Source organism: Misgurnus anguillicaudatus, chromosome 10 (assembly GCF_027580225.2).
Source record: "Misgurnus anguillicaudatus chromosome 10, ASM2758022v2, whole genome shotgun sequence".
Classification (NCBI taxonomy): domain Eukaryota; kingdom Metazoa; phylum Chordata; class Actinopteri; order Cypriniformes; family Cobitidae; genus Misgurnus; species Misgurnus anguillicaudatus.
The window spans coordinates 3,374,153-3,401,968 of record NC_073346.2 but is presented as its reverse complement, the minus strand read 5'-3'; the positions used below and the strand labels follow the sequence as shown (position 1 = coordinate 3,401,968).

General features: G+C 39.8%; 1 protein-coding gene across 2 annotated transcripts; it reads right to left on the bottom strand.

The window, feature by feature from the left end:
- Nucleotides 1-942: 942 nt before the first annotated feature.
- Nucleotides 943-26,019, bottom strand: cyp4t8 (cytochrome P450, family 4, subfamily T, polypeptide 8). Of its 2 annotated transcripts, XM_073871810.1 has the most exons (12): nucleotides 25,778-26,018; nucleotides 23,744-23,888; nucleotides 23,611-23,655; nucleotides 12,680-12,807; nucleotides 12,382-12,506; nucleotides 12,149-12,303; nucleotides 11,953-12,059; nucleotides 11,666-11,856; nucleotides 9,740-9,873; nucleotides 5,519-5,577; nucleotides 2,146-2,234; nucleotides 943-1,614 (listed from the first exon to the last, which is right to left on the bottom strand). In XM_073871810.1, the coding sequence occupies exons 1-12, from the start codon at nucleotides 25,976-25,978 to the stop codon at nucleotides 1,443-1,445; spliced, it is 1,551 nt and encodes a 516-aa protein (XP_073727911.1). In that variant the 5' UTR covers nucleotides 25,979-26,018; the 3' UTR covers nucleotides 943-1,442. The 2 variants fall into 2 exon arrangements, with proteins under 2 accessions (XP_073727911.1, XP_055066311.2); XM_055210336.2 differs by lacking the exons at nucleotides 943-1,614; nucleotides 2,146-2,234; nucleotides 5,519-5,577 and adding an exon at nucleotides 5,637-6,210 and having other exon boundaries at nucleotides 25,778-26,019.
- Between the last annotated feature and the right edge of the window lie 1,797 nt (nucleotides 26,020-27,816).

Genomic DNA, 27,816 nt, shown 5'->3' with positions numbered 1-27,816 from the left:
GGGCGGTATGGTCCTCCTAGTTGTCAATCAGGAGTGCTGCGCAATTGCATTTTTTTAAAAAGTGGAGAAGGCGGTTCTTTTCTAAAATTCGAGAAAATCCTCCGCTACACCTTTAACAAACACTGCCTCCAAAATCATTGCTTCATTAAGCAGTGAGGCAACAATAGTCTTGATGATCCACCCGGAAAAAGAAAATCCTCTGCAATACCTTTAATAAAGGCAGCTCTGGGAAACACATTTGGACAGTTTTCATATATAGCAAGCTTACAGGATTGTGTTTGAAAAATAAAAGGAGAGAGCAAATATCAAATCAAATAAAAACGAATCAGTTATTTAAAAACGGCAATACTAATTTCTCCCTAAAAATGCAATCAAAAGTTGAAAGTGAAAATATAACTTAATTTACACTAAAACAATCCCCGCAAAGAGAATTGTGGGACATTGAACCAACCCAGTGAAGGTATCTCAAGAGATATTAAAGCAAACATTTCATTCGGACAAGCCTTGATGCCTTTCCTTGTCAAAGTAAGTAGATATATGTCTCTGGAATTTTTACAGTTTGTGTGAGAAAAAAATTGACTTGCCACGCCAGATTCGAGTGGGATTCAAATCACAAACTACGTCTTTAAAATGTTCTCTAACCTAGTCCTTCAGAATAGGGTTTACGTTTAATTAAAAACATAATGATCATTTTGACAGTCAAAAAGATTTTTCATTTTAAAGGACCGTGAGGCAGTTTTATGATGTTCCCTTTAGAGGGTGTTCAAAGACCACAGCTTACAGTATTTTCACACAGTTACGGTGTGAGTCTTTTTTACAAAACCTTTCTTAACTTTTGCAAGAAGTTCAAGGGTTGTGCCATGTTTATATGACTGGTTTGAATGAAATGAAGTGCTTGCTCTTCAAAAATAAAGAATGCTGCATCAACAAACATAACAAAGAAATGCTTTACTGTTTATTTCTTTAATAATCACCTATGTCACATGAAGATCACCTTTAAGACAAATAATGTACAGTTTTTAAATTTTATTTAAAATGTGTCAGGTTACATGAAAACACAAACAGACATAAATCTATACCATCCAACAGAAAACATCATATAGCCTAAATCTAACATCTGTGTTTTATTCACTAACCATCCACAATTCAGTTTAGCACTGCATGTGCTGAAATATTGCTGTGAGAATTTCGTTTTGAATTGAAATAAAATTAACTTTTAAAAACGTACGCACACACACACATTTTTTATGTATCTTGGGGGATAAAATTATGCACATTTAAAAAAAAACGATCCAATCAGTCGGCATAATTCATTAGAGGAATGTCTGAACAGTCAGAATTTTAACATAAAAATAATAACACATTGTGTGGTGATTGAGTTTAGTTTGTAAAATTAAAAATCTACTGTTTTAAAGGTGTATATTTATAGCAGTGTTAGTTTTCTATGACTCTACAGGTTTGATCTTCAGGTAAATCCCATTGATTGATTTAAGCACTAACTGAGGGATCATCTTTGGGCTGTGATTTGGGTCTTTTATGAGGTGATATCTCTTCAGTGTTAGAGCCACTGCTATTTTCATTTCATTCATGGCAAAGTTCTGTCCAATGCAGTTTCTGTAATCAAATACAAGACAATCTTCATTAGATGTTTATACTATAGCCTTTATAGGCATGCACCATGACTAAAATCATTTACAAATACTTTTCAGCAAAGACCAACAATATCATCAAAGATGTTTGGGTCAGTATTTTTTTGAAAGTGGTATAGTCATACTGAATTCTTTCAAATTGCTTTCAAAGTAATAAAATCAATCAGTGTTTGAATTATGCCCCCTAAAAAAAACATTTTTTTTTCATTATTAATATTTTTTTCTCTGGCCTGATCTGGGAAATTTCTTTGTAAAGCTCTTTTTATTTTCCACATAAAATAAAAGCATACAAATTCTGAAGATGAGCATACGTAATAAATGACAGAACTATTATTTTGGGTAAACATATTACAACCTCTCTTATTGCTACAGTACAATATTTCTTCATTAGGGTGGAAACTCTGGGCAGTTTAGAAAGGCTTATTTTACGTGACTAGCATGCAAATGAACAGCCCACTTGCTAAACTGGTCATGTCTCTTTAGCTGAAGTACAAACCTTGGTCCAGCAGAGAAAGGCACAAAGGCATGGGGTGACCTCTTAGCAGAGTTCTCAGGCAGAAATCTCAATGGGTCATACACATGTGGATATCACAACATATTATTTACTTTAAATTAGGGCTGTCAAACCATTAATCACAATTAATCACATACAAAATAAAAGAAACATTAACTTTTATATGTATATTTTATATGTTTTAGGAAAATACCCCCAGGGGAGCCCAAGAGGGGTGGAGAATGAGCACCCCGAATGGACGGTCAACCAGGCTACGAACCATGCAAATGGACATTCGACGACGAACACTATTTGTGTATGCAGGAAGAGCTGTAAAAACCCATGGGGCCTGAAGATCCACCAGACCAAGATGAGATGTTTGGTGAAAGTGCAGCCAGAGCAGCGTGCAAGGAACTGCCTCATTGTGATGCAGGAGGAACAAGGCCGGGAAACACCCCAAAGAGCCCAGTACCTCCACACTCCAGAGGACCTTGGTGAGATGCAGGAGGAGCGGAGCCCGGAGTCTAAGCACCAGGTATCTCACAACATCAACGACGGGTTAAGTGGCCTCCAGGCAACAAAGGGAGTGAGTGGCAGAAATCCGATGATGATGTTGATAGTATCCTGGACTAGAGAAGCACAGTGCTACAAACCAGTACTCCAAGAACCGCAGGGCAGAGAAGATTGCACAGCTGAGGCAGCAACTCTGAGGGTGCACTCACACTATCCAAACCAAACCGCTATCCAGGACCCAGGACCCCCAAAGCCTGGTTTGTTTGACTAGTGTGATCGCTCTGTTCCGCGCCCGGGCGCGGATTGGTTAATCGCGCCACGGCCGGGTTGCAGAGGTGGGCCGGAGCGCGGTTCACTTGGGCTCAGGCGCGGAAGGCTGTGGTGTGAGCGCAATCGCGCCTGAGCGCGATTCAAAAGGTGAAGACGTCAGTTGCGCGACCACTCACCTTCATCTGCCTCCGTAAAAACACTTTGATGCGCGCAGCGGGGTTACGTGAATGTCCGAGCTGCACACCTGACAGATCAACTAAGCAATATGATGACATGAGAGAGGGCTGTCTGTAATCGCGCACCAAACGACTCCCGGTAAAAAACACAGACCTATCATTACGGTGGGTTCCAGTGTTAAGAGAGAGCTTTACTTCCTGCTTTTTTCAAAACAAACGCATCTTAATGACGAAAGCGCGCCCGGACTTGGATCGATTGAAGTACAGTGTGAGTGCGTGCACCATGGCGGAGAAGGGAGGGGTGACAATCGCGCTGGGGCATGGTTTGGTTTGGTTTGGATAATGTGAGTGCGCCCTGACTCTTAAAGAGTTAGTTCAAGGGGGCAACCAAGGATATTAAGCCAGGGCTAGCAGAACTACGAGGCATCCTCAGAAAGAAGCTGCTGACCCTCCACCGAGTGGCATAGGAGGCAGGCTAAGGAGAGAGCCAAAAGACGAGCTGGCTTCCTAGCAAACCCCTTTAGGTTTACCAAAAAGCTGCTAGGTCAGAAACGCAGTGGCCACCTCACTTGCTCAAAAGAGGAAATAGAAACCTTTCTGCATGACACCTATAGCGATGCAGCCCGTGAAGAAGAACTCGGCAAATACAGAAACCTTATTAACCCATCCGCACCAACCACTGACTTCAATACCAAATTACCCAGTTGGAAATAAATCCAAATTGTAGTCAAGGCTGCCAAAACCAGCTTAGCACCAGGACCGAATGGTGTGCCAATGGTGTGCTGGTATACAAGAGGTGCCCCAAGCTCTTGCACCGGCTGTGGAAGATCCTGAGGGTCATCTGGAGGAGGGGGAAAGTTGCCCAACAATGGAGATCTGTAGAAGGGGTGTGGGTTCTGATGGAAGAGAAGTCAACCACCATTGAGCAGTTAAGGACCATCTCGCTGCTTAACGTCAAGGGGAAGATATTTTTCAGTATCCTTTCCCGACGGCTGTCAGACTACTTCCTAAAGAACCAGTACATCGACCCCTCTGTGCAAAAAAGAGGAATCCCAGGGGTTCCTGGGTGCCTTGAACAAATTGGAGTGGTGACGCAACTGATCAGAGAAGCTTGTGAAGGGAAAGGAGACCTGGCTGTACTATGGCTGGACTTAGCCAATGCATATGGCTCCATAACCAACAAGCTACTGGAGGAGGCATTGAGGAGACATCATGTTCTGAGCAGCAAGATCTTCATCATGGATTATTATAACAACTTTAATCTGAGGTTTACTTCCAGCAAAGTTACATCTTTGTGGCATCGTCTGGAGAAGGGGATCATCACTGGATGCACTGTTTCAGTGATTCTCTTTTCCCTGGTCATGAATATGCTAGTCAAATGTAGAGGCCCCAAAACCAAGTCCGGAATCCGTCAGCCCCCCATCAGGGGATACATGAACGATCTGACAGTGACAACTTTGTCAGTCCCAGGATGCAGATGGATCCTCCAGGGCTTAGAGAGTTTAACCACCTGGCCTAGGATGTGTTTCAAGCCAGAAAAATCCAGGTCAGAGCCTAGGAAAAACCTTTGACTGCTCTCTAAAGGATACCGCTTCGATCAGGGCAACAAATGATCAACTGGAGAGCTGGCTGACTCTAGTCGATAAATCAGGCCTTCCGGGGAAATTCAATGCCTGGTTATACCAACATGGCATCCTACCATGGATAGTGTGGCCATTGCTGGTGTATGAATTTCAAAGTTCCACCATGGAAGGATTTGAGAGAAGGGTTTAATTACCTGCGATGGTGGTTGGGCTTGCCAAAAAGTCTGAGCAGCATCACTCTCTACTGCAACAATAACAAGCTAACGCTACCGATCAACAGTCAGAGTGAGGGGTTCAAGGTTACCAGGAAACCCCGCATGACCCCATGTAATGTGATGTATGTAATAACCATGTGTATTTATATGAGATAGATAGATAGATTGATAGATAGAAATCAAATGAACATGACATTGCCGACTCTGTCCACATTATCTCTGTGTACAAAAGGACAGAATGTTAGATTGTGCTTGGTTTTGTCCATGCTACCTTAAGTGCATGCTATCATTAAGGGGAGATAATAAATTCAAAAAGAGTTTGAAATTCCAAATAATTATTTACAATTTAGCCTTTCATGAAAATAGTTATGCAGATAACATTAAAACAGTTGGGCTCATAAGTTATGCACCCCTTGCAGGATATTCCAATGGTAATCATTTAAAGAAATACTGTATTAGGTAATTATAAAATTGCATTTTGTTTTTACCATTGAGCATGCTATTTCACATACAGTAACATTACATATTAGTGTATATAAACTTATGGGCCCAATTGTAACAGTATTAAGGTATACCAAGCAAATGTAAAAACAATGTAAAAACTGCATCATACATGTGGTTTCTCCCAAACCGTGTCATTCATGTGAATCCCATAAACACTGACTCCAACGAGACAACCTGCGAAAGAGTGAAAAAGCATGTCAGTGTGTGTTTATGTGATCATCTGATAACATTCAGTGTTATTGACATTATTGAGTTAGTGCTTGTTAAAGGTCATGTTGTATAAAACTGTGCAGTAACAGTGAAGTTAATGTTTTAACAGATGTTCACTGTGGCAGAGATCAGTGTTTATCAGTATGAACAGATCTTAACTGGGTTAGACGAGTAGACATTGATGCTGCTGTTGTTGTCTGATGTACACTTTGCAAGTTTTGCATGCTTTTTGATAATAATCACAATCTACTAGATTAATGGATGGAAATAACGTGCATGTTTATACACAGATTAAAAAAGGTCAACAGGGCAGCCAAAATGTATTTTTACACAAAAATCTCAGTCATGGAGCACAAATTACTACACGCACAAATGCTCATTTATTTATTAATTGTGTTCATAGTGACAAGATGATATTTCAGCACAGAAAATGGCATGGCAAATACCACATTTGGCTTAAGATCCACAATACACAACATTCCTGTGTGCCATATACATCCCACCGTCAGAGTCTCCATACTACAGTGAGGACATGTTCATCACATTAGAGAAAGAGAGACAAGCCATTACCAGAGAAATGTGCTCATCTGCAGAGACCTGAACACAAGAACAGGACTACCGCTGGATTTCACTGACGCACAAGCGAGTAAATATATCACGATAAACCGAACTGTATCATCCTTCAAGTGCACCGGCACACAACAATAATGCATGAAATTAGCTAAAATTAGGAAAATATCCACTAATAATTAAAGTACAAAAACAGGCAATGGAATTCTGAAAACATCTATAACTTAGTGAGTCCTAATCATACAAAGAGCTGAGTAAGGAAACAAATCCTCTAAACTGAGTCCTGGGGCCTCATTTAGAAAGCGTGCATACACACAGATTTGATCGTAAAGTGTGCGTACGCAAAAATCTACAGCAAAGTCCATATTTATAAAAACTGTCTTTGACGCGGAAAAGTGCTTAGCGCCACGTCAGGGTCTGAGCAGATGTACGCACCTTTGCTTGTCCGATTGGTGCAGGTTTTTGGCAATATAAGCCATTCTTGCTGCTTGAAATTGGTTTTAAACACTGACAAGCGCTCTTTTATATGTCTATGACATTAATTAGGCATTGTTTAAAGGCGGAGGTCTGAAACCGCTCAGCTGCGCACAAGTTCAAGATCATTTGCGATTTATAAATTTCACATCCGAAAGAAAGGGGTACGCGCATTTTCTGTGCGTAAGTTCAGTTTATAAATCACATGTACGCATTTTTGATAAATGATCGTAAGATCAAATGTAGGGTGTTTTCTACGCAGCATTTTATAAATGAGGCCCCTGATGTTTCATTAACATCTACTGAAGATCTCAAACAAAACAATACTGATAAACTTATTAAAGTAAACCAAATGATAAAACAAATCAAACAAAATGACATTACTCATTGGGAAACTCAAACACAACAACAACAAGTAAAATGCAATTTTATTTGACCCTAAAGAGAGATCACAGGATGGCAAACTATCTGTACACGGTGACCAGCGCCGCCATTCCCACTACGCGCATCACATGCTGTGCATAGGGCACCAAGTGCTGAGGGGGCACCAAAAATAATGGCCTAATGAAAAAAATTATAATGCCGATATTATTTCATTAGCCTATAGAAATATTATTAGGCACTTTTTAACCATGTATATGTAACAAAAAAGGGGGAACGAGATAATTGAATTGCTCTAGTCTACAAAGTATGCCCCCCTCGCCTTGGATGGTCTGTGCCGGTTGATCGTGCGGGCGCCTGATGAAGTTTGACACACTGTTAAACATTATATGCATTTTACAAATAACTGTGTTTACACAGTAAGTAAAGTTGTGACTTTTAGTCCTCTAAATCTTAGTTTTATTTAAGAAGATTGGCTATTTTTATTCTATTTACTGAAGAAAAGTTTGCACTTTCAAATGTGTAGTGTGTGTTGGCTTTTTTACATTTTTACAAAGTCAGCAAAGCTCTGAAGATTTTACTTTTCTTTTTTTCGTGTTCTTACGTTTTATACTGTGATGCTGCTATTGTGTTATTGGTATTGAGTTATATATTTAATAAAAAGTTAAACTGGTAAAAACAAACGTTTTTTCTCTGGGTCCGGGTGGGGGACATTATAAAGAAATTATGCTTAGAGCACCAAAATGGCTAGCAGCGGCACAGACGGTGACAGATAAAAAACTGAGATCCATCTTGAGCAGATACAAACTCACTAGTGGACACAAGCTCACTATAGAGACGGGCAGACACAGAAAAACATGGCTGCCACAGGAGGAGAGGTTGTGTCCACATTGTGACCAAAACCAAATCCAGACAAGCTGCACTTTCTAACAGAATGCACAAAGTACACAGATATAAGAACAATCTTCTACCAAAAAATAAACTGCATAAATGGGACATTTGAAACAATGAGAAACTGATCTTTCTGTTAGGAGAACACAAGGACTGCTGTGTGTTAGCAGCACATTATACAACAGTTCTTTCTGGTTCTCAAATCTGATTGGCTAAGAGCTATGCGATATTGTACTGATAACGGCACAGTAACCGCTTCACCTTTCGTATCATTCCGCCACCTAGTGAATGGAGGTCCTAAGCAGGCTCATCTCTGAATGGAAAAACTGCACGCACACAAGGACACACACAAACGCGTTGTTTTTAATCACTCTCCGTGTGTCTCATTAGTTCACTAGCTTGTAAATCAGTATGTGAATCCCCAATCAGAAGTATTATTCCGTCAAAGATCAGCACTCTTGGATGTTACGTTAAACTTAATGGGAGTAATGTCTTGTCACATCGTGTGGACACTTGGAAAGAGGAATGTAAACACCCCTTTTTTTCTTCTGGAGCTATATCTCTTATCAGAACGCGAAAACACCGTGGAAGTGCAAGGTAAGCACCGCAGCTTTTAAATGTGGACATTGATCATTTATTTAATCGCGACGTGACTATTAAAACATGTTATGAGATATCGCCACTGATATATTTATAAACAGCATGCAAAAACATCTCTCTGACACTTATAAAACACCGTTTTATATAGTACTGACAAGAACAAAGTCTAATAATAACCGAGTGCTCGTATCGCGTTAAGATGAAATGGTAAACCAACAGTAACATTATATAAGTATAGTTTTATTAACTTTTACCTCGCGCCAAAACAATAACAACACAAAAGACACTAAATATGAATAAGAAAAGTAATAGTTTCATCATGACACCAAAATACTGCTGATTTGATCTCATTTTTGACCATCAGGCCAGCATGAGAGCCAGGGTATCTCTGTCAGAAATGTAGCCCAGAGAGGGCAGTGGTCAGCGGGGCGAGTGAACACTGACGTCCGCTCATGCTTTGGTTCTCATACGTACCGAATCTCACTAAGCAAACATTCAAACAGGCGCTATCTTTACTAATCGACTGCAGATTTAAATATAATACATATACATTCTCGACTGAACTAATCTTAAAACTACACTTTGTGACCAAGAAACGTTAATATAAAGAAACATCTATCCGTCCATTGAGTTAATATGAGATTCAAAGCAGCTGAAAGTGTTACCTGTCATTCTGGCCGCCTTCAAATCCGTGGCGGAAGAAGTAGTTCTCAAACAAAGAGGCTTCTAAAAAAAACTCCATTGTTGTTTTATAGTTTTCGTTATTCAAACGTGTGCCGTCGAACTGTTGTATAAAAGCAATATCGCTCTCGGAGTCTACGGCCTCGTGCCTCTGGCCTAATCACAGCCGTGATGATATAGAGCTATATCACACTCCTACTCGAGCGATATTGCTTAAATGTGTGTCAGCATATCATAATATAAGAGAAAATCTATCTAACCTGACTTAATGTCTCTATAATATGAAGAAGATGCTTCATGTAAATTACTGCTTTATTCTTTTATTTATCTTTGTTCTTATTCTTTTATCTTATTTTTATAACTTACTATTTTAATTAAAATTTTGCACTATATTATTGTTACTTTAATTTGCACTATTTGTACACAGCCCTGCTGCAAACTCTTTGTCAATACAAATGTACAGTTTTTGTCATGCAAATAAAGCAGACTTAAATTGAAATTAAATTGAAATTGAGAGAGTAGGTCTTACCTTCAGGCACAGTCCGACCATCAAAGAAAGTCATGGATTTAGTTAACTTTCGTGACACTCCTGGCACTGGAGGGTAAAACCGCAGGGATTCTTTAATACACATTGTGGTATATGGAATTTTACTGAGGTCCTCCCTGAAATACATGAAGACAGTTTAGAAACAAATATGGCATTATCACGGTTTAATATAGTTTAACATTGGCTTTTTTGCACTGTTTTCTCTAAACATAAATGCAGAAGGCCACATTGAATCTTTTAAATAAATCTGAATTATGAAAAACAAGGAGATTGTAAAAAAAGCAAAACACTAGCAGAACAAATATCTTTGATATTTAACATACTGATTGTTGTTTTATACTGGCAAGTTATATAGAAGTCGTGCTTTAATGTTATTTTCCCGTTTTGTCATACCATGTCATAAGAGAAGTATAATAGTGCATGGCTTCCATATACACTGTATTTTGTGGGGCTGCATTTTCAAGTTGACACAACTTGCAATTTCTGAATTTTTTAATTTCAGCTTAAAATCTTAAGGTTTTACTGTCTCATCTACACAAAAAATTGTTTACAACAAACTGAACATTTTTCAGTTTAACTGAAAAAACTGATGATTTTTCCTTCATGTAAAAAAATATAGGGTAATAGTTCAAATCTATATTTTATAACTTGAGCCAATGAAAAACAACTTTCCCTAAAAATATTTTCTACATGAAAACCTTTGTTGGTTGTGTGATGTTAGAGGAATGATACATTTTATTATTTTCAAACTGTTATAAAACATTATTTCTGATTGTTCTGTAAAACATTGTTGTAAAATGGTGTTCAGTGTTTGTTTTAGTTGGACTCTTGACTTTGAGCTTGCTAGCTTATCCTCTGGCTGCTTACTGTTTAAAACAAATTTGTTGTGGTAAAAAGCAGCCAATAATGTAATAATCAGAGTGGTGGTTAGTATCTGATGCTTAAGATCTAGTGAGTTGAGTTATTCATTCACTTTTGATCAACCAAAAGCATCTTTTTTCTTTTAATACTGTGATTCTAGAGGAGATCCAGCACTCTCATAGCAGTTTCTAATTCTGACAGATTTTAAGACAATTTGCAAATAGAAAAAGAAACCATTGAGCCATTAAGACACACAAACACCAAGAATCAAAGTATGGATCTCAACAATGGTGACAAAGAAATGTAAAGCTTTATGCTGCAATGCATGCTGGGTATCAACAAATTGCATCACATTCAGGATTCCCAGCATGAACCAAGTATGTATCGCTGCAGCCTGGAGACTGCAGGTGGGAGGAGCTTACATCGCAAGCGGGAGGAGCTTATGCCACAAGTAGGAGGGATTCCAGAAATGTGCAAGTAGGAGGAGTTTACGCTCAAATGGGACGGCGGTGAATCCTCTGGAAGTTTGTACAGCCCACTTGCGGCTAAAGCTCCACCCACTTGCTGCTAACCCACCCATTTGCAGCTAGCTCCGACCCCATTTCGCATGAACTGCGGTGTGAATAAATTAACATTTTTTTACTATTTTCTTTGTCACCATTGTTGAGATCCATACCCGGACCCCCGATGTCCGTGTCTCCAAGTGGCCCAATGGTTTGTCTCTCACCTGCAAATTGTCTCAAAATCTGCCAGAACTAGAAACTGCTACGAGAGTGAAAGTGTGACAACCTTTTTCACACTGCTGTATAATTCATAAATTTCTCCAGTTTTTATGCAACGCTAGATTATGCATAATTCAGACTGCATACATGTACAGCATAGAAATGTTTGTTTCAGGATAGTGATTTCTTAAAACAATAATCCTAAACAAGGATTTAGTCACACCTGATATACAACTACAAGCTCTGTACTCATATCACCAAATTAGGCTACACACTTGACATATTCAGCTCTCCAAGACCTTGATGACTACAATAATAAAAATACCACTCCATGGTGTCTTTTCCCTTCAGGACTTGCAGGATCTCCTCCCTGCATTTCTGCTGGTGCTCAGGGTTACAAGCCAAGCTGTACAAGATCCAAGATATGCCGCTGGCTGTGGTGTCATGGCCTTCAAACATGAATGTGTCCACCTCAGCCCTGATGTCCTCGTCTGATAAACCCTGCCGATGCTCATCCTGTGAGACACATGTAATATATTGACCTTCGGAATCGATAATATATCAATAACGGCACAACAGTACTATGAGCCATGTATCCATGGAAAGTCATACTCGGGCAGAGAGAAGAATATCCAGAAAGTCCATATATCGTTTGTTTTTCACGATGCCCTGTTCCCTCTCAATCTTCAAGACTTCCTTCCTCTTCCTGATAACTTCCTCTAAACATGATTAAGGTATTAGGCAATCAGGACAGGACATGAACAAGAGATACATGCAAGATGCAGCAGAGACATCAAAGAAGGGATACCTGTGTGTCTGTGTGCCGTATTGCAAGCCTTCCTGAATTTGTATCCGTGTGGACTGAGATGAAATATAGGCTTGATGTGATATGGAAAGGTTCGGAACCTGACGTTCACCAGGTGACAGAGATCATAGACTGCCTGTATGTACGGGTTGGTTCCACTGCAATAACATCAGAATGACATAAAGGAGATGGAAATGTGTTAAAAGCGGCAGGTATATAAACAGGTACTAACTGACCTCTCGGTCTGACAGTTACTGTTATAGCTAAATGCACATTTCATGATGCTGTCCAGCGTCATAAGACTGACATGCTGAAACAGTTCGAATGACTCTTCTGTTTTAGCATGAACTTCCCACTTATCCTGAAAGAGAAAAAAATACATTTAAGCAATTTTTGTATTCTGTTATTTACAAATATTATTTATCTTCATTGCTGTGTTTTCCCTCAACTATTTTTCATACACTTCTCAACATTATCAAAAATAAAGCTTTGACAATGGGTAAGATTATTAGGGATTATAATTTTAAACTTATCAAGCATAATTTTGGTGGAATCAGCAATAAGTTTCACATAAGGCTTCAAAACATCATAATGGAAACCAGGTGTGAGGAGTCTTCTATGCCGAAACCATTTCTGTTCAGAAGACACAAGTAAACCCTCACCTGAGGAGAAAGTGTGTACCAGTTACTGTAGCTGTAGTCATAACAGTTAACTGAAATCAAATATGTAATGGTGGTGATGTTATAGCCTTGCTTTGGGTAGAAATTTGGGACTGACTCATTCTTTATAATGGAAAGGTTTAATCTAAAGGTTTACAACCAGCCCAACACAGCCAACATTTTGTCTAACTATTGTCAGGTCGGGATAGAGTTTAGAAAACTGTAATCGAGTAAGATCACTGCTAATCACTGCTTGGTGACCTCAGTTACAACCACCAAAGCAAACCAGAAGCTAAAAGGCCTTACGCATATGGCTTGAGTGGTGGACATAAACCTTCAACCCCTTTCTACTGTGACAACAGAGAAAGGTATCTACCATCCCAGTGTCCTAAAACAGGGAGTAGGCAAGATTGGCAGACATCCATTGGGGCCACCAACAGGCCATGCCACGTACAGCAAACTTCTTTTCGGAGGGCTGACCCCCAGAACATAGCTGCTGGTTTACATTCTTCTTTGCCTTATATCGTAAATTAAATTTCTTCTTAAACTGCTGATGTTTGACTACTGATGTGATTGTTGCCTAACTCACCCAGCTCTCCCCCCAGGGAGCACGATTAGCAATGCTTGCCTTCTACTACAACATGTGGGCAGAAGATCTAAAAACATTCAATTACCTGGTGCCGCAGTGACCTGGCCACAGTTGGGAAGGAGCTCCTTAAATACCTCCAATTGGTTTTGTCCTCAAGATCTCAGTCAACAATTGTATTCACTGCTTTGCCATACAGACCCTGAGTACAGAACTGGCGCATCAAAGAGAAATGACTTTTTTATGGCATTTCAGACATCTTTAATGCATTACTACATCACGTGGCCTTGAACATCTCCAAAAGTCATACAGGCTTCCTAAAGACAAGAATCTAGTGACATTTAATGCAAGGCATGCAGTACTATATTACATGAACTTGATCTTGCCTATTAATGCCATGATTTTACATACGTTCTGTTTCTGAAGTACTCCATAGCACCAACTCCATGATGCAGCGGCTTTGAGTTCCCACAAAGGGAACCTTTTTGTCACTATTTTTGCAATTGCCTTTGGTGAAGCTAGTGGTGTATAAATTATACACATTAGCTGGAATGGATCTCAACAGCACAGGGGGAGCATCTTGCTCTATTTTTTTGGAAGTTGTGTGAAGTAGTTTGTTCTACCCCTTTAAGTTTTGCTGCTCTCATAGTGACTTTTTATTTTTTCCTATAGCGTCAGCGACTGGCACATTGTCGAACGCTCTCAAAAGTGAATGTCTCTGGTTACTATTGTAACCTCGTAGAAGGACATGCACAATATGCCTGTTTTTTTGTCTTGTAGCACATACAGTCACCTCTTGAGAGACCTGGCTATGTGCACTGCGAGCAGGTTCGTGTCCATACACTGCGTTCCTGCCTCATGCTCTTTAAGAAGGTCAACAGGCTTGCTTCCCCAATGGCTTTGGTCCCGCTGTTGCCATCTGTTGTTAGGATCCCCAATCTGGCTGGAACCCAGTTGCAGACAGAACACCTTTTATTGCAACTTAAACAGTAAAAAAAACACGAGGGGGTAAACAAGCAAAAAACAAACAGGCTTGCAGGGTAACACTAAACTTGACAAAAGCAGACTTGAATAAACTGACTTGACTTGAAAAACACTCACTCACTCACTCACTCACTCAGATGGAACAACTCTCCAGATAAACAGATGAACGAACACAGAACGGCAAACACAAGGGCATTAACAAAGGAAGCAAATCAAGAGGGCAACGTTGACATGAATGAAACTATAAGGTTATAAACGAGAAGATGAGATGGTGGGGACAGGAGACAAGACAGAAAGCATATGGCCTGAGTAAACAAAGCCAGTGCCTTCACTCAAAACATGGGCTGCCATGGTCCTGTCACTCTGAACTAGACAAACTGTGTCCTAAAGATAGGGTTGAGGGGGACCAGGGCGAGGAGCGGATGCAGGTGAGCCAGGGCTTGGAGAATGACTAGGGGTAGAAACCAGAGAGGGCAAAGACAGGGGATGTGGCTGGTGAACAGGTTGCCGACTGGACCAGAGAGGCTGAGGCTGACACATCTGGGACAATAGGAGGCACTGCAGCTGGCTGGGGAGCATTGACAGGGGGTGGTGCGGCAGCAGACATGGAGACAGGCACGGAGTACTGCAGCAGGCAATGACACCGTGACAAGGGATGCTGCAGCTGATGGGGACACCATGACAGGGGATGCTCCAGCGGACGAAGGCATGGAGACAGACACAGGAAGAACTGCAGCAGGCCACAACACATTGACAAGGGATGCTGCAGCTGACGGAGGCATGTAGGTAGAAACAGGAATGCTGCAGTGGACGAAGACATGGTGACATACACAGGGAAAGCTACAGTGGGCGAGGAGGCAGAGGAAGCTGCAGCTAGCTGTGGCGCTGAGACTGGTGAAACAGCGGCAGGCTGGAGCTGTGGCGTGAACCCAGGCAGCCTAGGCAGATAACTGGCGACCCCTTTCCTCCTCTTCTTCCTCTGGGGCTGCAGCACAGAGCCCGTGACAGGTAAGGTGGATTCTGCATTGTTTGTGGTAGGCTATGTGGAGGTGGAATCCCACAAGATCCTTCTCCCGCGTTTCCCACGGAGATCGGCTGGCGAGGGAGGATTCTACTCAGCAAATAACTGCAATTTTATGTTACAAACAAAATGACTATTGACAGGCAAAAGCTACATATTACAACTTTAATGTATGATATATCTGTAGCGGCAGCCTATAGCCGCTGAGAGGCTAAGCAGCAGGAAAGATCCGTGACGCGTTTCGTTGCATTTAAAATCCAATGACGTTTATTAAGACAGAACATCCATGTAGGAACATTGGCTGGTAAAAATGCATCCTACTGCATGAACATGAAAGTAAACGTAAACTTAATGAAAACGGTCAACAGAAAGTGAACACTCCTAGCTCCTCACCCCCTCTCTACACACACACCTAAACACTTGCTAAACAAAACATGAAATGCCACCAGGTAAATACCCATGATAGTCATGTGACCAAACCACCTGGAAACATCCGTGCAAAATACAAAATAAAAGACCCAGGTTTTCTGCACCTACATTCCAGCCCCTGATTATTACACTATAAACCTGTAATAATCACAGATGCAATGAGAATAAGAACAACAATATTAACATACATTACATAATTAATTGTTGCACATGATTTTCCTTTTTTTTTACAAAATGCTTAAGGAAATGTGAAAAATGTATGTGTGTGAAAATGTCCAGATCATTTCAAATGTTCATTTAGTTCATCCTTGTAGCCGAGTAAAGTTAATGTAAAGGTCCAGTCTAAGTCAGTAAAGTCAGTAATTCAATCAAGTCAAAGTCAAAAAGTCAAAAAAGTCAAAAGGTCAAGTAAAAGGGGTCAGTTGAGAGCTCTCAAAAGTCAGTAACAGTCAATCTTTAAATCCCTCGGCTTCAAGAAGAAGACAAATCTTTGTGATTGGCCTAGTCAAGCAGGTACTCTTAGTCTTGATCTGAACTTGCCGTGTGAATCCTTTCTTGTCATTTATCGTATGAACAATTTTGCCCATGATCCAGGAACTTCTAGGAGCGTTTTCATCCACTATCAGTACAACATCTCCCAGCTGATAGTTCCGTGTCTTGGCCATCCACTTTTGGCGTCCTTGTAGTAGAGGTAGATATTCGCCAATCCATCTTTTCCAAAATTGGTCGGCCAAATACTGAATTTGACGCCATCTTCGACGGGCATATAAATCTTCCTTTTCAAACAATCCAGGTGGTAGTGTAAACTTTGGCTTTAGAAGCAGGAGATGATTAGGTGTTAAAGCTTCCAATTCGTTAGGATCCAAAGATGATCTGGTTATGGGCCGGTTGTTAAGTATGGACTCCACTTCGCAAAGGAAAGTATGAAGACCTTCTTCATTCAAACTTTGACCTCGAAGGATGGAGTTCAGTATTTTCTTTATTGATCTGATGAGCCTTTCCCAGATCCCTCCGTGGTGTGAACCGGCAGGAGGATTGAAAGTCCATTTAATCTTCTTCTGTAGAAGAACATTGTTTATCTGGTTGTGGTTCCAACTTTGTATTGCCTCTTTTAATTCACGATCAGCCCCGACAAAGTTCGTTCCATTATCCGAACGAATTTCAGCAACTTGTCCTCGTCGAGCTATAAAACGTCTGAGTGCGTGAATGAATGAGTCGGTGTCCAGTGATGCTACCATTTCAATGTGAACGGCTCTGATGGTCAAGCAAGTGAAGATGACTCCGTAGCGCTTTAGAGTGATTCTTCCTCGCTTTATTTCAAAAGGACCAAAACAATCCAGTCCAACATAGGTAAAGGATGGTTTGTCTGGTGAGCCTCGATCATGAGGCAAGTCAGCCATCTGTTGATGACCTGCAATTTCGTTTAACCTTTTACACACTACACATTTTGACAGAAACGTTCTTATGGCTACACTAGCTCCGAGGATCCAATATCGCTATCAAAGAGTCGTCAACATGAAGTTCCATCCACCATGTCCCACTTCTTCATGAATTTGTCTCAGGATTAGGTTAGAAATGTGTAAGTCTTTTGCCAGTATCATTGGGTGTTTAGAGTGTTCAGGAATCAATGCATTATCAAGGCGTCCGCCAACCTTAATGATATCAGACTGAAGTATTGGATTAAGACTGTAGAGGGGACTATTTCGCTTGACTACTCCACACGTACGTAAACTCTTTAGTTCCTCTGGAAACCTCTTTCTCTGAGAAAGTCGAATGATTTCCATTTCGGCCATTTCCAATTCTTCCAACGAAAGTAAGTCCTTACGAACTGTGGGTTCAAACTTCTTAGCCTGCAGTTGATTCCTTCTCTTGCTTCGCTCCAACAAAATGTGTTTCAAACGAAGGATCCAAGCTACGGCTTTCTTTAGTCGAATCCAAGAGGAGAAGTAAACAAAGAGACGTGATATGGAGTCAGAATTTTCATTGACTTCTGTCACGTTTACCAAAGCACTCCTTTTAATCTCAGGATCGTGAGACAATATTGCGTCCTTATGGGTGGGGTCCACTGGCCACTCCTCTTGTGGCTGAACGAGAAATTTAGGACCAGCAATCCACATTTCATTCTTCAAAAATGAATCAACCTTCACTCCTCTAGATGCCAAATCTGCTGGGTTGTTTGACGAATTCACATACCTCCATTGTGTTACATCAGAGACCTTCAGGATTTCGGACACTCGATTAGCCACAAAGCACTTAAATCTTGAGGTCCTATTTCGAAGATATTTAAGTACTGAAGTGCTGTCAGTCCAAAAAATAGAGTTCTGAAAGGGCATCTTGAGCTCTTTTGTCCAGATCTTGTCGATACGGCTTGCAAGAGTGGCAGCTGTAAGTTCCAGGCGAGGGATTGTGATGGATCTTAACGGTGTAACTCTTGCCTTACTTACCAGGAGGGTAGAATGTGCCAGTTGTTGGTCATTACGGAGCAGTAGATAGGATACCACGCCATATCTTTGCTCGCTTGCATCTGAAAAATGATGCATTTGAGCAGAAATAATTCTCCAAATCCATCAGGCTTCAGACATCTTCTGACCCCAAAGCTCTCCAAGTGATGCAGATCATCCAGCCACTTCATCCAACATTGAACATACACTTAAGGAATATCATTGTCCCATCCAATTCCTTCTCTACACAAATCTTGCAGTATCCTTTTGGCAGACAGGATCACAGGTGACAAGAACCCCAGAGGATCGTAGATGGAACTAACCACTGAGAGAATCCCTCTCCTGGTAAGAGGCCTATCCTTCACTACCACTTTGAATTGAAAGGCATCCGATTGAGCACACCATTGCACTCCCAAAGCTCTTTCCAGTGGCAAAGTGTCACAATCCAGATCAAAATCCTTTACCTTTTTCTCTCTGTCTCCCTCAGGCACAGCACCCAATACAGCACGGCTGTTGCTCGTCCATTTTGTCAAACGAAACCCACCTTTAGCACACATACTAGTAAGATCCTTGTACAGCTGCACAGCATCTGATTCAGAAGGTACAGAAACAAGGCAGTCATCCACATAGAAATTGTTGAAAACAACATCCGTTGTCTTGGGGTCAAATAGATCCTTTTGATCCATTGCGCATTTCCTCAATGCAAAACTCGAGCAACTTGGTGACGACGTAGCCCCAAATAAATTAACCACCATTTGGTACTCTTCTAGACTGCTGTTTACATTACCTTCTGGCCACCACAGGAATCTCAAGAGATCACAGTCGTCTGGGTGAACTCTGACTTGGTGGAACATAGCATCGATGTCAGCCATCAGGACAACAGATTCCAGTCTAAACCGTGCAAGTACACTCACCAAAGAACTGGTTAAGTCTGGACCTTGTAAAAGCTTGCTATTCAGTGATGTACCCTGATAAGAAGCTGCACAATCGAACACAACCCGGATCTTATGTTTTTTGAGATGGTATACACCATGATGGGGTTAATACCAAAGACGTCCATCACGTCTCTCCAGTTCGGCCGCAGGTACCTTTTCTGCATAACCCTTATGTATCACATCCTCCATAATGGTGTTGTAATCTGCATGAAAGGAAGGGTTCACTTTAAACTTCCTTTGAAGAGTTAAAGCACGTTGTTCAGCGATTTTCCTATTCATAGGCATAACTATATTGGCATCTCTGAATGGTAGACCGATGTAATAATGACCATTCTTCAGTCTTGCTGAATTGGACACAAAATCCAAAAACTGCTGATCTTCTTTAGATGCTCCTGCCATTTCTTCATGAGCAGTCTCTGGAAAATCGGCCTTAAATTGCTGCTTCCACAATTCTTCCAACTTCATTACTGCAATCCTATTCACAGTCACAGGAAATTGGTTGACAGCATCATCTCCATTCATGCCTACTCCTTTAAGCGGTCCGTTGACAGTCCATCCAAACAGGGTCCTTACAGCATATGGGCCATTGTTTTGACTGCGTATGATCTCCCAGGGCTCCAATGCTTCTGGAACATTAGCTCCAATCAAAAGCTCAATCCCAGCATTAACCAAAGGTAAGCAGATATGACTCAGATAAGGCCAACATTTAAGATCATTCTGTGAGGCAATGTTTGCTGTGGTCACAGGCATGGTCTTCTGTGTATACACTTCAGGCAATGTACAGTAGTATTCTTGAGTTAACCCTGAAACCTCCAGGTCCTTTAGAACGTAGCTCCCAACCGATTTATCTTGACTCATAGTTCTGAGAAGAATGTTAACTTTCTTTCCAGGGAGGTTGAGCTTGTTCATCAAACTTTCTGTACAGAAAGAAGCAGAACTTCCTGGATCAAGAAAAGCATATGTTATCACCACACTGTTTCCCTTTTTTGATTTAACACATACTGGAACGATAGATAACGCACAGTTGTCAGTACCAGCCCCAGTAAGACCACTGGTTTGGAGGGAAACCATAGCACTGGCTACTGGTGATTTGAACTCGGCTTTCTTGTCCAAAGTGTCTACCTTTTCGTGAGGCTAAATGTGAAGGAGACTTGGATGTTTAAAATTACATATGTCACAAATACTTCTCCTTTTGCAGTCCCTGCTAAAGTGTCCTGTATTCAAACAGCCAAAGCAAATTCCTCTCGTCATCAGAAAATTCATCTTTTCTCTGTGGCTTTTTCTGGTAAGTTTATTACAAACATCCAGTAGGTGTTCACCATTGCAGAAGAGACACATTCTGTTGGTTGATATCTTACGGTGTTCTTTTATTTCAGGCGTAGCAGTAATAGTGGTTGCAAAACTGCTTCTGGTTTTTGGCTGGCTTGCCTTGATGTTCATTTTCCTACCTCCAGCAGGTGATACATCCTGAATATTACCAAACACAGAGTCAGATAGAAATTTTACTTGTCTCTCGATGAAGTCCACAATATCAGAAAAGGTAGTTTGAATGTGGCGTCGCTCCTTTAACTCATATGCAACGACTCTCAATCTGTCTTTGAGTTTATAAGGAAGCTTTGAGAGAATAACTTGCATGTTAGTGGTGAGATTCAGCTCATTCTTATAGTGAATGTCTTGCATAGCGTTGCAACAACTCCTCAGAAAAATACCAAACTCTTGTAGTGACTTAGCATCTTCAGATTTTATAGCTTTCCATGAAAGAGCTTTTTCCATATATGATGCAGCTATTTTTACCTCATTGCCAAAGTTCTCCTTAAGCAATGCCTTAGCTTTTAAGTAACCTTGTGAAGGAGCCATGAGCTGGCAACTTCTAACCAGTTCTATCGGCTGTCCTCGTGTATATTGCTCCAGGAAGTGCAGACAATCTCCAGGGTTGTCTGCTTTCTTTTCCACCACTTCCTCAAATGTGCGCATAAACTCATGAAAGCGCAGTGGATCTCCATCAAAGTACTGAATTTCTCTGGGTGGAAGTGAAGCCAAATTATGCTGTTTGACCAGTAAAGTAGCTATTTCATTTTGCTTACCCATAAGCTGAACCATGCTTGCGTGGCTCACGTCATTTTGAAAACTTGGTATTGACCCATGAGCATATCCAATATTCTGATTATCCAATGAAGACATATTAGGCAATGTAGATTGTGAAGGTATCATTTTAGATCTCACTGATGATGGTTGTACTGGCTGAGATAGAGAATGATTTGAAATCCTTTGTGTGTTATCCACATGTGATGTATGCGCTTTAGAAATAGACTCAGATGCCGCTGCTCCACTGGCAGAAGGAACAAATGATTCCGCCTCAGAACGAAGAGGTTTAGGCACAGTTCTACGAACAGATGAAGGAGATTCAGAATGCACATCTTGATACACCTTTACTCGTGCCATTGACTCTGCTAATTTAGTTTCCAACTCCAGTTTTTCCTTCCTTCTCCTCAACAATTCTTCTTGCTCCTCTAAATCATGTTTCCTTTGGAGCATTTGTTGAGAGGTCAATAAAGCAGCCAGGTCAGCTTCAGCTTTAAGACAAGTGGAAGAGATTGAAGATCGACTCGATCGAGATCCATGAGATGTTGTTCTAGATCTCTTACTGCTTATATTTGAAACACTGTCCATAGGTTGAATTTCATTTTCAAAGTTTCCAAAATCCATTTCAGTTTGTTGATGAGCATTAGAGAGCTGGTTATTGTGTGTTGTGGACACAACTTCAACAGAGAGTGAAATACCAGATGCACAAACCCCTTGAGATGTAACATCTACTTCCTCAACCCTGAGCTCATGGGTATCAGGAAGAGCAGTGCGGGGAGAAGATTTTCCAGTTTCATTCATCCATTGTTGTACATCATCCACAAAACCATTATGATATTTCAAGATTGAGTCAAACCATTCATTTTGTTTATTTTGTTCCTCAGGAGGTAGTAAAGGCAATACATTTTTATGTAACACAGATGCATCATCCATAAGCAATTGTATAGTTTTCAGCATTGAACACACTTGAGATGCATTGTCATCACGTTTCATCAGCCCTTTCATTGACCCAATTGTACTCTTCACTTTATTCACTTTAATCTTGCGGTCCCTTTGCAAGACTTAAATTTTAGCCAACAGCGCCTTTTCCGTGGGCTTATACTCTCGTTTGCTACTATCAGCAGCGTGCTCCATATCCTCCGAGTTCATTCTCCAAAACCAATGACAACGTTAGCTGCGTTTCAAACAGCGCGCTCACAAAACCAAACAATGAATAAACATAACGAGGCCGCACCGAGAGCCCATACATATGCAGGTGAAACCCAAAGCACTTGCAATCCAACACCAATCCAACGTAATGACTACGACAGCGTCTTCTACAACAGCGACAGCCACAATCCATTCAAACCGCTGACATACCTCGTTTGCTGTTTGTATGTGCGTCGTGTCCGTCGATCCAGTTCACGGTGTGTGTGTCCGTCGATCCACTTCACTGTGCGTGTCCGCCGCAATGCTGTATGCAGAAACAGCTGTTTTCAAAGTGCGTCCGTGACCCAAAAGTTGTGAAGATTTCTGTTGACTAAATATAGCGGCAGCCTATAGCCGCTGAGAGGCTAAGCAGCAGGAAAGATCCGTGACGGGTTTCGTTGCATTTAAAATCCAATGACGTTTATTAAGACAGAACATCCATGTAGGAACATTGGCTGGTAAAAATGCATCCTACTGCATGAACATGAAAGTAAACGTAAACTTAATGAAAACGGTCAACAGAAAGTGAACACTCCTAGCTCCTCACCCCCTCTCTACACACACACCTAAACACTTGCTAAACAAAACAGGAAATGCCACCAGGTAAATACCCATGATAGTCATGTGACCAAACCACCTGGAAACATCCGTGCAAAATACAATATAAAAGACCCAGGTTTTCTGCACCTACATATATCATTGTGGACATTTTCTGTAATTATTTTAGTTTGTCTTGTGCTGCAAGTCTGAAACCAGCTCGAGCTTGTTTACACCAATCAAATAGTAAGACATTGTCAGTCAAGCATAACAACTGCATAAATAAACTATAGACAGCATATTCCAATACTGACAATGACAAAGATTAAAAAGAATACCCATACGGATCCAGTGAGAGTTCAAGTTGTCAGTGTGACATGTTAAAACTACTAATACTACTGTAAAGTTTAAATAGTATGAAATATAGCCGTACGGTACTTAAAAACGCTGTATTCAAATTTTTAGTTATGGTTGTGCTGTTTTTGTGTTGGCTGTGTTGGGGACACCAGAGTGGGAAGGAGGGGGGAAGAGGGGACCCCAAAAGAGCTTTAACACAACAATATGCATGCAATATTATAAAAATGACTTTTCATGAGATCTTACCGATCAAAGGGATAAGAAATGTATAGGCAACATCATCTTTGGGTTCTGTCATGCAAGACAAAATATCAAAATTCATTTAAAAACGCTTTTGTTGAAGATAAACATGTTGTTATTTAATCATACAGATCAGCACCTGTTGAAGAGAGAATAGTCTTTGCATACGATGGGTGATGAATGTTCAGAAAAGAGACAGAGGGACCAAACCACAGCTGAAAAGCAATGGGGTACTGTTTGCCCCACTGGACGATCTTCTCCAAATCCCTTCCATCCTGGTGAAACTATAAATATATGAGAAATATATGTGCAACTGTTATCATTAACAAAACTTGTTTCAAGAACAAATCCAGGCTGTATTCATACAAATGTCTCTTTAAAGGGGCCATGGCACAAGTCTTTTTTAAGATGTCAAATAAATCTTTGGTGTCCCCAGAGCACATATGTGAAGTTTTAGCTCAAAATACCATATAGATAATTTATTATAGCATGTTAAAATTGCCACTTTGTAGGTGTGCGCAAAAATGTGCCATTTTGGGTGTGTCCTTTTAAAGTACAAGTTCGGTATTTAAAGCTTAAAGGTCTGTTTTCAGATTGTTTATGATTAAATAGAACGGTTTTGACTGAAATTTGGACATATGATGCTGGCCCGAGAATTTTCGGGTGTTTGTTCTATCACCTCCCACCTCTATAATGTGTGTGAAGGTGCACTGGAACAATCCTTCCTAAAATGCATTAAAAAACTTTCATTTACAAAGACCTGAAACTCATCGAGTGGTCAGGAGTGTTCACTGATATGCTCACACAAAAATCACTGCAAAAAATCCTTCTTGTCGTTTATTGGCTGGAACACTTAGTTATGGGTTCTGTTTGTAGGTTTGGCCACTTTGTTTTTATTGCAGTTTGTGGAGCCTGGGCTGTCTACAGAGATCACGTTTTTTTATAGTTTGATCAGCGGACAGGCAGCAAGCAGATAGTGAGGAGATGTTTTCTGTGCGTAACAAAAAATGTTTTATGGTCTGAAACACGCAAATTCGCTTAGAGCACCTTTAAGTGTAAAATACTGAACTTGTCCTTTAAATGCAAATGAGCGGTTTGTTGCAATTGAAACTCAGTTGTGCTGTGAATTATTTTCTCTCTCTCCTTTTCTCTGCACTAAATGGCAGTGCTGTGATTGGATAGTGCAGATTAAGGGGTGGTATTATTATAATAAGAGCTCCTTATGACATCATTAGGAGAGCCAAATTTCAATTACTTATTTTCTTAAGTGCTTGTAGAGAAAAGTTTACCAAAACTAAGTTACTGGGTTGATCTTTTTTACACTTTCTAGGTATATAGAAGCACTGGGGACCCGATCATAGCACTTAAACATGGAAAAAGTCAGATTTTCATGCCATGGCTTCTTTAAATGTATTAATTTTATGTGAATTGTTTAAGTTGCATTATTCCTGCATGAGAATGTGAGTGCAATACAAGGTTGTTCTGTTTGCCTTACAATGTAATTATATAATTGTATAGTTGCTGACTGTGAATAGACAATAGCTCAGACACTGCGATAAGAATGTGGAATAAGGGGCAATTGTTTTCATACATTTCGCAGTATTCTATTATCAAGTAACCTATTTAGATATTTACCTATTTTTATATAGATAGCTGATTACATTCACAGACATTATTCATTTAACCTAATAATCCATGCAAAATAAAATTAGATGCCTTTAAATGTTTTTTCCCACCATACGCACATGAACATACAAGTTAATAATAATTTCTAGAATATTAATTAACAATGAATAGACATCATACCAGTGAGCATTTTCTGTTGTCTTGCACATTGCAGTGTAAAAAAGCTTTATGTCAACATTTCTACCAGGGAGCCTGGGGCTAGTTGTCACAGTTTTTACTCCAGTATTTCTAAAGACATTCTTATATCTAAAGTTATAGTTCACACTCTGATTTAAAGCTTTCAAATTAAAATGCATTATAGGCTATTAAATGACTTTTATGAAGTCAAAACAGAAAAAATGTATTCCAATAATGTTGTGAAATGATTATTGTCAATTCAACTCGTTTTTTTACTTGATCCCCTATAACAGTTGGTACAAAACACTATAAATGATTGAGATGCAGCATTTGTGATAACTTTTCTAATGGCTTGATCGGTTGTTTGTACCTCTTTAACGTGTCCTAAGAGCCAGTGTGCAGGTGGTCCTGGAAAATGCTCCAGTATGCGCTGTCCTCTCCTCCTTTTAAGAATTAACTGAACAACTATGGATAAAATATACAGAAGAAACGCGGCTGAAACAACATGGTAAATCTGCAGTGTTTCCAAATAAATCGGTTTTATCCGCTGGAAAGTTTGGTAAAGGTCCATAGCATTCAGCGTTCCTGTCGGATTTGATTTGTCTGTGTTGGGCTCGACACAGCTCGGAAGTTCCGCCCATTTTTACGGTGACTTCAAGTTCAAGTATGGGTCAGTGTAGATCTATCTATCTATAAAACAAACAATAGCCACCTCTAGTAGCCTATATAGACAGAATAGTATTGAATTATTTGTATTTAAATGTAATTTTCTATCAAGTGTAACAACAAACCCCACACCAATGAGTACATTTGCACTTCTGTTACGTTTGGTGCAATTGTATGAGGACAGACGCTTTCAAGCTTTTGTATAATGAATAATCTAACTAAAAATTATTATTTTTTTGAATGATTGAGGCAATACCAACCTACTACTACATGTTGATACTTCCAGTGTGGTGCACTTGAATTAGATCTTTATTTCTTTATACAGATGTTCTTGCAAATTTCTAATAAATGTTATTTGGCATATGCTGTTGCTATCTTTAAGTTGACTAGTTAAAGTTGTAAAATCGAAATTGTAACACCTACACTGTAAAAAATTATTTGCTGGTCGGTGTTAGCCTACAACATTTTGCACCTCATCAAACTCAAACCAAAGGTGATAATGTCACATAGATCCTTTTTAGCTGTTTAAGTGAGGATAGGAAGAAAGAGGAGGAAACAGATTACACAAAAGTTTATTTCACCAGATCCCACAGCTGTCGTCGTCTGTAGCCCCAGTCTGTCCGGTTCTTGGACCTGGTCTCTCTCTCTGTAAGGAATCCAAGTCAGGAGGGACCTTTTGTCTCAGGCGGGGGTGCGATTCTAAACCCAAATCCAGAGTTATGGAAGCTATTGCAAATTTGTTTTCCAAACTAAATTTATAAAACAAATGGTTCCAACCTTATCTAATGTTTGGTCATTATAATATTACAGCACTGTATCAACACTGATCTATCACTGAGACCCAGAGCTGATCGTGACACTTTACATTTTAGACACCTATAGCCTATTCATTAAAATAAATGAATTAGGCCAATAATAAGCCTAAAAAATGAAACATATTAGAAACAGTAGAAAGAAAATGATATAAGAGCAGTTTGACATTACATATAATCTGCAATAATACCATGAACAGCAATGTTAAAAATCATAAAGAAATTAAAGCAACATCATACATGCACCCAAGCACCACGCATACACTGTGAAAAGTATTTTGTGGTGCTGCGGTTTTGACTAAATTTTTCTTAAGTTGACATAACTTGCAATTTCTGGATAAGTTTATTTCAACTTAAAATTTTAAGGTTTTACTGTTTTATAAACACATACATTTTTTTAATTCACTTAAAAATAAAACAAATTAGGATAATATGTCATATCTATATTTTATAACTTGAGCCAATGAAAAACAAAAACTTTCCCTTAAAAATATTTTCTGTCTTTAAAAACCTGGCAAAAAGCATATTAATTGTAATTTTAGTTCAGTTTTTTATGTTTTAAGAACATTTGTTAATTGTGTAAACATTACAAAAATGCTACATATCATTTGTAAACTGTTGTAAAACATTATTTCTGAATGTCCTGTAACTTCTAGTCCAGTTCTGTTAATGTTTAAAACATTTGTTGGTTGTGTGAATGTTAGAGGAATGTTACATTTTATTAGTTTTATGTGCAAATTGTCTTAAAATCTGTCAGAATTATAAACTGCTATGAGAGTGCTGGATCTTCTCCTGTAGTATCACATCATTAACAGAAAAAAATACTTTTGGTTGATCAAACACTAAATGCATAAATAAACTAGATAATGATATTAAGCATCAGATACTAACCACTGTAATTATTACATTATTGACTGATTTTTACCACAAC